This window comes from Eretmochelys imbricata, chromosome 1 (genome assembly GCF_965152235.1).
Source record: "Eretmochelys imbricata isolate rEreImb1 chromosome 1, rEreImb1.hap1, whole genome shotgun sequence".
In the NCBI taxonomy this organism is placed as follows: Eukaryota; Metazoa; Chordata; order Testudines; family Cheloniidae; genus Eretmochelys; species Eretmochelys imbricata.
Genome location: NC_135572.1, coordinates 336201084 through 336213148, shown reverse-complemented (window position 1 = coordinate 336213148; position 12065 = coordinate 336201084). Strand labels below are relative to the sequence as shown.

General features: G+C 36.6%; 1 protein-coding gene across 1 annotated transcript in view; it reads right to left on the bottom strand.

The window, feature by feature from the left end:
• Positions 1-554: 554 nt before the first annotated feature.
• The window catches only part of PTPN12 (protein tyrosine phosphatase non-receptor type 12), a 145953-nt gene continuing 134442 nt past the window's right edge, over positions 555-12065 (bottom strand). Inside the window, exons 15-18 of the mRNA XM_077836018.1 lie at positions 9793-9884; positions 5782-5812; positions 4657-4773; positions 555-1440 (exon numbers count right to left, since the gene is read on the bottom strand). Of these exons, the coding sequence (XP_077692144.1) occupies positions 1379-1440; positions 4657-4773; positions 5782-5812; positions 9793-9884 (302 nt within the window). The 3' untranslated portion in view covers positions 555-1378. The remainder of the gene's footprint in view (positions 1441-4656; positions 4774-5781; positions 5813-9792; positions 9885-12065) is intronic.

Genomic DNA, 12065 nt, shown 5'->3' with positions numbered 1-12065 from the left:
TCATGTTTACAGTAATGAGCACTGAAGAATTACAAACAGCTGAATATGACCTTGCCCACCCCCATGTACTCTAGTTCACTTTTGAATAATATACATGTTCCTTATAAGTAAAAACACAATGAAATTTTGAGGTACTTTCTTTAATTTAAAGAGTCTATCATTATTACAGAAACAAAGTTTATAAGTAGAGAATCCTTATAAGGATTAATCCTTGGCATGGTATGCTGCCAAGATTCAGTGTAGCTGCAAGGGCTCTATGTGATCTTCATATAAGTTGCTTTCACACATACACACACTTGCTGAATGATCAAAATACTATTTTTACCAGCACAATGGAAAATAATGGCTCTCAAATAGTCCCTTTACCAGTGTGTCCTGAAATGTTTGTACAAAAGTAGAAATACACACCATATTATACTGTAGCATTAAACCAGCTATTATGTAGGAAGCTTTTAGGAAATTCATCTCTATAAATTGAAACTTATGAAATATTAAAATGAAAACTAACAAGTGATGGTTACTTAGAATTGGTTCTATTTTACTGGAAGGTCAGATACACTAAACAATTTTTTGTTTTTATACATTTCTAAACCCAGATGAACTCAAACACTGAAGCAACATACACAGGCTAAGAGAATTCAATATTGTTCCAAGGCACTTACTGAATCTCCATGACTAGATGAAAACCGGAACAAATTAGGTCTGACCAACAGTATATAATATAAAAATAACCTTTTGCTTACAATTTACAAAACGTATTACAATCTTTATCTCTGCAAACCTGCAATTCTGGCTGTATATCCAGAATTTTTTTGTTTTTAAATCAGAAACCATTTTCTAAAATTTCAGGGCAAATAATTTACAAATAAGATACACATGAATTTAGAACATGCAGAGATTTCTTACATCTTCTGTTAATATTTTATGATTGCAACTTTATCAAATTATATTCCTACTTGCCCTGTACATATACAAAATAATGCTTACATGGTAATCAAAAGTTAGCAAAAAGTAGTCCATAAACTCAATTTGTCAAAAGTATCACTATATTAACAAATGTCTACAAGCAGCGTGTAACAGGGTTAAAAGACATTAAGGCAATAATACTTGGAAGTTACAAAATAAACCATATGTAATACTTTCTCCTAGGTGTAATAAGGCAGGTAGATGGCCCCAGCAAAAAGTTAGGTTGTAATACTGGAATCCACTGTTGTGAATAATATTTAAGGTTTTATGTGGGATGTAAAGTAAAAAGTGTACCATTCTGTAGTTATAACTACACTGTTCTGTGTTAGTCCCCAAAAAGTAAAGAGTGGAATACTGTTTATTTAGTTTTCAGTGGCACTTGACTTTTCCAGAGTGACCATTTTCTTTTTCATCATGTCCATTCTGATGGTGGCTCTCTTGGTCCTCTTGGCTTTCCACAACGGTTACCGAAACCTAAAAACAGAAAACATTTAAATTCTGTCAACTTTGAAAAAAAGAAAATTCAGAATTAGCATTGAGAACAATCGCTATTGTTAAAGCTGTTCAGCATCTCCCATTTAAGATATTCCTACTTTCAGGGACTTACAAAACTTCATGTCTCAATACAAGAGTTTTAAACACAAGATGCTTGTAGTAACTACAAACATGAACCATTCAGATACTTTTATATTTCATTATTTAAACCTAAATTTGGAAGGTACTTAATCCACAATGCCAAATTAAGTCTTTTATAATTTGCTTATTTTATTCCCCCAAATACCATGATTTTGGAAAATTGTTTATGTCCTCAGGTTTTCATAACTATACAGTGAAAATGTGTTATAATCATTAAAGCATAATTTTGCAGACTCTGTAAACACACAAGTGAGGATTGATTAGATAATTAGAAACCCAAACAATTATGAGTAAAACATGACAATACATGGACAATTTCAAAAGGGAAATTCAAACAGAAGTACATTAAAGTATGCTCAATTTCTCAAATATACTAAGAAATTCATATTTACAGTAGGCTAATAGTTACTCTACTTTATTGCAACTAGGAGATGAAAATGTACAGCATTAATTGTCAAAATCTTTAAGCGAGGCCTACATTATAAAAATTCTGCCAGTATAGCTAGACTGGCAAACCTTTCTATTGGAGCTGTAGCTAATATTGTCAAAGTGCTTTTGCATTTTAGTAATATTTGGAAAGTAACCCATAATAGCTTAATACCAAATCTGTTAATGTGTGTACTTTTACAGTTAGAACAGCCATGCTGGGTCAGACCAAAGGTCCATATAGACCAGTACCCTGTCTTCCAACAGTGGCCAATGCCAGGTGCCCCAGAGGGAATGAATAGAACAGGTAATCATCAAGTGATCCATTCCCTGTCACCGGTTCCCCGCTTCTGGCAAACAGAGGCTAGGGACACTGTCCCTGCCCATCCTGGCTAATAGCCATTGATTGACCTGTCTAGTTCTTTTTTGAACATTGTTATAGTCTTGGCCTTCACAACATCCTCTGACAAATTGTTCCACAGGTTGACTGTGCGTTGTGTGAAAAAATACTTTGTTTGTGTTAAACTTGTAACCTATTAATTTGATTTGGTGACCCCTAGTTCTTGTGTTATGTGAAAGAATGAATAACACTTCCTTATTTATTTTCTCCACACCTATTATGATTTTATAGACCTCTTCAATATTTCCCCTTAGTCATCTCTTTTCCAAGATGAAAAGTCCCAGTCTTATTAATCTCTCCTCATATGGAAGCTGTTCCATACCCCTAATCATTTTTGTTGCTCTTTTCTGAATCTTTTCCCATTCCAATATTTTTTATTTTTTTTTTTTTTTTTTTTTTTTGAGATGGGGCGACCACATCTGCACTCAGTATTCAAGATGTGGGCATACCATGGATTTATATAGACACAATATAATATTCTGTCCTATTATCTATCTCGTTCTTAATTATTCCCAATATTCTGTTAGCTCTTTTGACTGCTGCTGCACACTGAGTGGATGTTTTTAAGAAAACTATCCACAATAACTCCAAGATCTCTTTCTTGAGTGGTAAGAGCTAATTTAGACCCCCAAACATTTTATATGTATATTTGGGATTATGTTTTCCAACATGCATTACTTTGCATTTATCAACATTGAATTTCATCTAAGGTGCCACAAGTACTCCTTTTCTTTTTGCGAATACAGACTAACACATCTGCCATTTTGTTGCCCAGTCACCATGTTTGGTGAGATCCCTTTGTAACTCTTTGCAGTCTGCTTTGGACTTAACTATTTAAGTAATTTTGTATCGTCTGCAAATTTTGCCACCTCACTGTTCACTCCTTTTTCCAGATCATTTATGAATGTGTTGAACAGCACAAGTCCCAGTACATATCCTTGGTGGGACTCCTCAATTTACATCTCTCCATTCTGAAAACTGACCATTTATTCCTACCCTTTGTTTTCTATCTTTTAACCAGTTACTGATCCATGAGAGGACCTTCCCTCTTATCCCATGAAGCTTACTTTGCTTAAGAGTGTTTGGTGAGGGACCTAGTCAAAGGCTTTCTGAAAAGTCTAAGTTCACTATATCCACTGGATCCCTCTTGTCCACATGCTTGTTGACTCCCTCAGAATTCTAGTAGATTGGTAAGGTATGATTTCCCTTTACAAAAGCCATGTTGACTCTTCCCCCACAAATCATGTTCTTTTATGTGTCTGATAATTCTGTTCTTTACTACAGTTTCAACCAGTTTGCCCGGTACTGAAGTAAGGCTCACTGGCCTGTAATTGCCAGGATCGCCTCTGGCACCCTTTTTAAAAATTGGTGTCACATTAGCTAACCTCCAGTCATCTAGTACAGAAGCGGATTTAAATGACAGTTTACATACCACAGTTGTTAGTTCTGCAATTTCACATTGAGTTCCTTCAGAACTCTTGGGTGAAGAGCATCTGGTTCTGGTGACTTATTACTGTTTAGTTTATCAATTTGTTCTAAAACCTCCGCTAATGACACCTCAATCTGGGGCAGTTCCTCAGATTTGTCACCTAAAAAGAATGGCTCAGATCTGGGAATTTCCCTTACGTCGTCAGCCGTGAAGACTGATGCAAAGAAGTCATTTAGTTTCTGTGCAATGGCCTTATCTTTGAGTGCTCCTTTAGTATCTCAGGTTTTAGAGTAGCACCCGTGTCAGTCTGTATTTGCAAAAAGAAAAGGAGTACTAGTGGCACCTTAGAGACTAACCAATTTATTTGAGCATAAGCATCCGATGAAGTGAGCTGTAGCTCACGAAAGCTCATGCTCAAATAAATTGGTTAGTCTCTAAGGCGCCACTAGTACTCCTTTTCTTTTAGCATCTCAATCATCTATTGGCCCCACTGGTTATTTGGCAGGTTTCCTACTTCTGATGTACTTAAAACACTTCTTGCAATTACTTTGAGTCTTTGGCAAACTGTTCTTCAAATTCTCTTTTGGCCTTCCTAATCATATTTTTACACTTGATTTTCCAGAGTTTATTCTTCTTTCTATTTTCCTTGATAGGATTCAACTTCCATTTTTTAAAGGATGCGATTTTTTCAAAAACTAATAAATGGAATGTACACGCTGAATGAGTAAACATTTATATATTTATGTACTAAATTTAAACAAATACATAAAAGGGGCAGTTTTGAATGAATGGCAATTACCAATATCTGTGATTTCTACTGGAATTTCTGAAATTTGACCTCTTATATCAGTGGAACTGGAAAGAGGAATCTGAGGTATAGTATCAGCTGGTGTTTTGTTGCCCATTTCAAGATTATCTGGAAAACAAGAGATTTTAATATAAATATGTTAGGCAAGCAATTTTTGTGGTATTCTTAATTTCAAAATGATGCTTTTAAGTCAAACTTGATTCAAATTTTACCCTTTGTAGAAAACAAAGCCTTTATAAAATCCAAGGCTAATAAAAATGTTTTTATTCCGGTAGAAACAGTTATTTTTTTCTTTTAACACTTCCCTGAAGTGTTTGTAACCCAAGCACTGCAGCACTGAGAACTAAAAGTGCTTACAGTAAAGTTTCAGGAGTTGAACTAATTCCACTGGTTTTCAATGACCAATCTTAGAGAAATCCAAATATTAAATTCTTATATCAATATGAAGTAAATAAGATTTAAAAATTCCTTTCAGTTTTTATGTTCTAACCAATTCGTATTAAAGGTAACTACATAATATATGATTTCAGTTCACAGTATCCTTTAATATATTCATGTAAGTAGCTTTCCTTTCAGCTTGTATTTGGTGCTTCTGAGCAACAGAACAGAATTAATTGTAAATACTTCAGGCGTACACCAATTTAACCTCATTAATGAAGCTCCAAAATAGTGAGAGAGAGAAAATTAGTTCATATTGTAAAATAAAATGAAAATTAACTCAATATTTATATAGTACATACAGATTTAGAGTAGTTTGGAAACGAAGATGAAAAGATAAGACTGTTTATACATTAGTATAACAGCTACAATTGAATAGGAATAATTTTTAAGTCATGGAAACCTAAATATTATTGTAACAAAGTGTAATAGGCTATAAGCTACAAAAACTATGGTAGATTTAAAAAACGATTAAGAATTTAAGATGTTTGGTGACTATGCAGTGCACATCTCCTGCAGCTGAACCAACTAGTTTGGTGACCAGCTAGTGCACACAGGGTAACTAACTCCTTTTGGCCTCCCACCATTACTTCAAGGTAACTCACAATGCACTAGGAACCCGGCAAGTTGTTAGTTTGAAAGTTTCATTTACATTTAAGAACTAAATTAATCACTTACCAAGTTTTACACATCCAGCTGTTTTCAAGCCCTGTTAATATGAAATATTGTATTTTAAATTTCTGTAGGATGCCTCAAAATAATTTGTTAAAGAACGTCTGAGATATTCAAGATAAAAGCAAATATTTTTGGAAGGAGATACCATAAGCAGAATTGGAAAATTTTACACTTCCTACTAGTGGAGTAGCCAGGATGGGACATTTGGGTGGGCGGGCAATGACAGGAGGGGCCCGCCTCCCCCCATCCCTTCCAGCAGGCCTTGCGTAGGGTAATGGACGCTCTGGCCAGGGTCCCCCTGGGGCCCTGGGTGCACAGCCAGCTCCGGGAGGAGATGCTGCTCTCCAATGTGCATGGCTCCCAGCACCCATTCCCGTCCCACGCCAGGCCTGGCTCCCCAAGGAGGCAGGCCTACCTTTTTTGAGGATCAACTCTGCTGCCGCCAAACCGCACACTCACTTGCCCACCCGCCCTCCTCCCAGTGGTGGATTACCACTGGGTCATGCCCAGCGGCCCCAGCCAATTGGGGCGTCCCCGTCCCCCAATCTGCTCCACCCGGCGCATCTGCCAGACAGCAGGGTTGAGGTGTGGGGGCTTGCCCTGCTTCACTCACCTGGTGCTTCTGCTGAGGAGTGGGGTCGGGGCTTGTGGGTGCAAGCCCCCATGCCCTGACCCCACTCCCTGGCAGGCGGGGGGAGCCAGGCAAGTGCTGGGGCTGGAGCAGAGCTGGGTCTTGGGGATGGGCCTGAATGCTAAGTGGGTGGGCTGGGGGCTACAGAAGACTCAATGTTAAAAAGTATGATAGTCTGGTGGTAACAAGTGCTGATAGTTAATACATGAATTACTGGTAAAATCATAGTTTCCATTCTGGAATGTTAGCAAAGTTAGCAAAGGAATGTTAGTAAGTTATGATGCATTAAAGACGACCTGGAAAGCTTTTAAAGTTTGTTCATTTTTTCATTTTATGAGACTCATGGTTAGGGCCCTACTAAATTCATGGTCCATTTTGGTCAATTTCATGGTCACAGGATTTTAAAAATTGTAATTTCATGATTTCAGATATGTAAATCTGAAATTTCACAGTGGTAAAACTGTAGGGGTCCTTATCCAAAAGGTGGTTGTCGCAAGGTTATTGTAGGGGGCTCGTAGTATTGCCAGCCTTACTTCTGTGCTGCTGCTGATGGTGGCACTGCCTTCAGAGTTGGGTGACCAGAGAGCGGGAGCAGTAGCAGCAGCAGCTCAGAAGTAAGGATGAAATGGTACATTATTGCCACCCTTACTTCTGCACTGCTCCTTGTGGGGCACTGCCCTCAGAGCTGGATGTCTGGCCAGCAGCTTCTGCTCTCTGGCCACCCAACTCTGAAGGCAGTGCAGAAGTAAGGGTGGTACTACTGTGATCCCCTACAATAACCTTGCGACCCCCCTCCCACAACCTCCTTTCGGGTTAGGACCCCAGTTGGAGAAATGGTGGTCTCCCCCCATTAAGTCTGTACAGTATAGTGGTTCTCAACCTTTCCAGACTCCTGTACCCCTTTCAAGAGTCTGATTTGTCTTGCATACCCCAAGTTTCACCTCTCTTAAAAACTACCTGTTTACAAAAATCAGACAAAAATATAAAAAAGTGTCACAGGACACTATTACTGAAAAATTGCTGACTCTCTCATTTTTGCCATATAATTGTAAAATAAATCAATTGGAATATAAATACTGTACTTACCTTTCAGTGTATAATACATAGAGCAATATAAACAAGCCATTGTGTGTATGAAATTTTAGTTTGTATTGACTTCACTAGTGCTTTTTATGTAGCCTGTTGTAAAACTAGGCAAATATCTAAATGAGTTGATGTACCTCTTGGAAGACCTCTGCATACTCCCAGGAGTACGTGTACTCCTGGTTGAGAGCCACTGGTATAAGGTAAAAGTACACAGAAGACCATATTTCACAGGCGAGACCAGGTTTCACGGTCCATGATGTGTTTTTCACAGTCATGAATTTGGTAGGGCCCTATTCATTGTTCACAAAGATTTCTACTTTATTTTTGTCAAAATCCACATTTTCTTGCTTTTTATAAGAGTAAAAAATAGCTATTCTGATCTTTCTGCTCTCCCCTGCAATTTTCAAGGAAAAACAAGAGTAGTTCGGGGGACTTCAGGTTTGCCTTCAGCTGACACTTCTATTTGCGTATCTAACCGAGGCAAACATTCCACTTTCTATTCCCTCTGTACTTACACAGTTCTAAATTGATTTAGTTAAAGTTGTTATAGTATTTTTATTGAAGATGCTACATTGTTGCTTCCCAGCACAGAGTATGAGAAGGGGGCAACTCAATAGCAGGAGCTCAGATGACAGCTCAATGATTAATGTGATCATGGGGTTTGTGAGCTACTGAAGGCAAATGGGCGTCCCCTAAATGGCAACATTCAAGGAGGAATGAGGGGGAAGTTTTTTTTAAAACATTAGGTGGACTTCAAACATACATATTAATATATATGAGGGCTGTTAGAAAAATTCAAGACATTTTCTCAGGTCGCTTTTAACGACTAAATTAATTCATGTCACTATTATATTTGCATTTAAGGTTGTTCCTTTCCCTAAACATCTTTCATATTCCCCTATTTCAGCACAGCATCCATCTAGAATATTAGTAATGACTGCAATAGTAAATAGAATTAAAATTTAAAAAAATTAAAGTGGAATTGATTAACCAGTTAAGTAGCTGAATGATTTGGTCACCACTAGCACATCATCATTCTAAATCTCTAGCATATTTAGGACATTTTATTACATAGGCCAAGAATTTAGTCTTTCATCCTGACAGGTTTGGAAGTTTCTTTGGACATTTTAATACTCACAGGTTTTCAATGTATTTAATTAACCGCAAGATAGAAAGTTCAAGTCAAGGCCACTTCTACTACAATGTGGTAGAGCTCTTAATGGGGACCTGCAAAGAAATATACTGGGCTGTGCGCAATGTTTCTTCCCCTCTCTTTTTTTGAGCTTGTTTATATGAAGAAAGCCTGAAAGGTTGAATTTTTTTGGTTTATTTGTTTTATTTTTTTCACATTAAAGATACAAGTCTTGGGCAAAAGCTTCCAAAGTGCTTAAGTGTCTTGGGAGACCATGTCCCATTTTCAAAAGACTTCTAAGTGCCTAAATCACTAAGTCACTTTTGAAAATGGGAGTTAGGTGTTCTTGGAAATTTTACCCATAGTCTACCCTGAAAGACAAACAACTGGAAAATAAGTAGGTTTGTCATCAGATTTCACTTAGCATATCTGAGGCATTAAAAAGTGATTTTTAACTGTTTTTGTTAACCAATTTTTTTTTTTAACTAAAATCACTTGGATGGCAAAATGCTCCCAACCCACATTTCTCAATCATGTAAGACCTCCTCTAACTGTAAAACCTTCATATTCTTTGTACTTTTAAGAAAAACACCTTTTGGAAAAGTTCTCCTCAAGCTCCTTATACATCAAAGGATAGTCATAATCCTAATTTACACTGTAATAAATTTTTTCATTGCAGGTCACCTTTAAAATGTCTACAGTTTTGTATGGGGCAAGGATTGGTGAAATGTAGTTAGTTGCAATGGAAAGGAAAGAGGGATTGTTCGTAGCACTGCAACTGCAGACGGCAAAGGAGAGTAGTTTGAGTGTAGGTAGCATTTAACTCATTTCATAGAACGTTCAATTTCTGATCTTAATTTTCACTTCTGTCTGTAAAGCTAGAAGAGCTCTGTGCTACCACTTCATCTGAAGTATTGGTGACAAAAAAATGCAGAATGTTAACACTCAACATTCAGAACAGTGTAGAAAAGCAGCTCAGGTTTAAATGCAAAAATTAAATTGGTATAGGTCACCAGTTAAAGCAAAAGTCAGTTAACTTGGTCAGTTGAAGTTTATCAACACTTATAACTAACATTTAAAAAAAATTCTTTTACCATTTGGTTGTATATTCAAAAGGTTAGTTCTAGAAGCTAAAAATTAGCATGGACTTATCACTGATACTTACTGTAGATTCTGTCTGTTCAGGAAGATTCTGATCATGCAGTATACTCCTTTCAGCAGATTGTGAAAACGTAAAAGTCTTGGTCAAAGGTGCACCTAATAAAAATGAAATCTTAAAATCAAAATATATTTCAGAAATTTATACACTGTGATCTCCTGAGTTTCAATACCATACCAAGGACCGTCCTAACAAAACTTTAGAGAGAAGTTACATCAACCACCTTTTCTAAAAGGTCTTTAAAACAAAGAGTATTCACGATATTTCTAATCAACATTTTGTTCAAGACACTTAATGAAGAACTTCCAAGATTACAAATTGCCACTAATCAAAATGCAAAATCACAAAATTCCCTTTTTTGCTTAAAGTTGGATAGAATTTCCTACAATCAGGGAATTCCAGTTGGTAGGCAACTGGGTCAGTTTTTAGGTGAAATTTAAAACAAATGCAATACACCAACTGCGAAAAATTTTATACCTTGAATATATACAATATGTAAAACTTGGAAATGCATGGATATCAGATTCCACTAAATTCTATTTTGACATCTCAGGCTACATTGCAACATTATATGCAAAATAAATATTTTTAGAGGGAGATTAATAGATATTTATAAAGTCATAATTACAGATGGTACAAAGCCAAGGATTATAGACCCCAAAAATTCAGAGCTAAGGTTAGATCTGAAATATCAAAACATTTCAAGCTAAGGAAATGCACAAATAACCATAATTCTTCCCTGTAGTGACACCATACCAAAATAGGATTCAGATTATGGCATTTTAGCATTTTTTGTCTGAATTAAATGTTTAAAGACAGAATTTTCTTCTCACGTCACTACAGGGCAGAAATAAGATTGTTTAGGTGCTGTACATTTTTATACCTTAAGGTGCCTTGATTTCTTTCAGGTTTAACCTTCAGTCTGAATTTCCTGGGTTTGTAACACTTTTGTTTGAGATAATTACAGCATCCCTGATTATTATTAAAAAAACTTTAGTACTCAACCTTAATTCCATTTTAAACAATTGTTGTCTGCAAATTTCCTTTAAAAATGTTTCATGCATGGACACTACACAAATTCCAACAATGTTACAGTGTGATCATTTTAATGATTTGAAGATATGAAGCAAAACGCCCTTTATTTGTTTTAAATGTTAACTTTTATGACTAGATTCACCAGTATGCTCTGGCTATTTTACCCCACTCTGTAGAAGTGCCAAGCAGTAAGAATGTACACACACCTTCTCCTTCATTAAGTTTTTCCTGTCCTCCAAACTCTCCTGTGTACAAATATGCTACCTAGTTCCCCCAACTGCCTGGATCCAGCATATTTTCCTGTGCACCCCATTTTCTCCTCCCTTTCTCCTCTTTCTTGAATAGATCTGGTTCAACAGGTAGCTTTTGTGGAGACATATTTAGGATTAATGGTAATTTTTTGCTATTATTTTTCATAAAATTTTCCAGAGTTTAGTGCATTAAATCTTCAGAGAAACTGAAGAATTTGCCCTCATTCAAAATGGGCTTCATATCCCATTGTTCTCAATGAGAGATGCCAAGTTGCACTCAAAATGGTGGCCTCCTATGCTGCCAGGAGGTAGAAGAGAACACTCAGACATACTGAACAACAGGGGAGAGAGATGCTCCTCTCAAAATGGTCACCAAGTGAGGGCAATTCTGGTTTCAGTCTTTGTCATGTCTCATTGTTCTCCATCATTTTGAAAGAGGGCTGTTTGTTGTGGATTTTCTGTAGAACATTATTTACTATCTGCTGAATGAGAAACTTTTAGTTACAAAAAGTAATTGGGGAAATCTTTTTTTTTTTCTCCTAATTCTTTAAAAGTAGCCTCTGGACAAGATTTCAGAAAGATTGAACTATGTGAGACGTGTGAAGGGTCTGCATTATTCCATTACAGAGATCATTCAGGGCAAAAAAAAATTGTTTGAATAGGGTGCTAACTTGCTTAAGGAGCCCATTTTAACTAATTTTGACTCAGACAAAACTGATTTATATATTCTCAGAAAATAAATACTACGCTCCACAAGTAAGTGCTCTAAAAGGAGTGTGGAAAATCCAGTTCATCCTTAACTATGGATTCACAAATGGCACTGTCACAACGCAAGTAATTTCTATACAAAATTCTCTAGAGCATTACCAATCTGCCCCAGACCTGATTTACATGAATTCCTTTTATTTATTTACTAATTAAAGCCACTGCTAGTTTTATGAGTGAAGTATTCGGATACAGACCCAGTGACTGATTTATTAGAGTTGGAAGTGT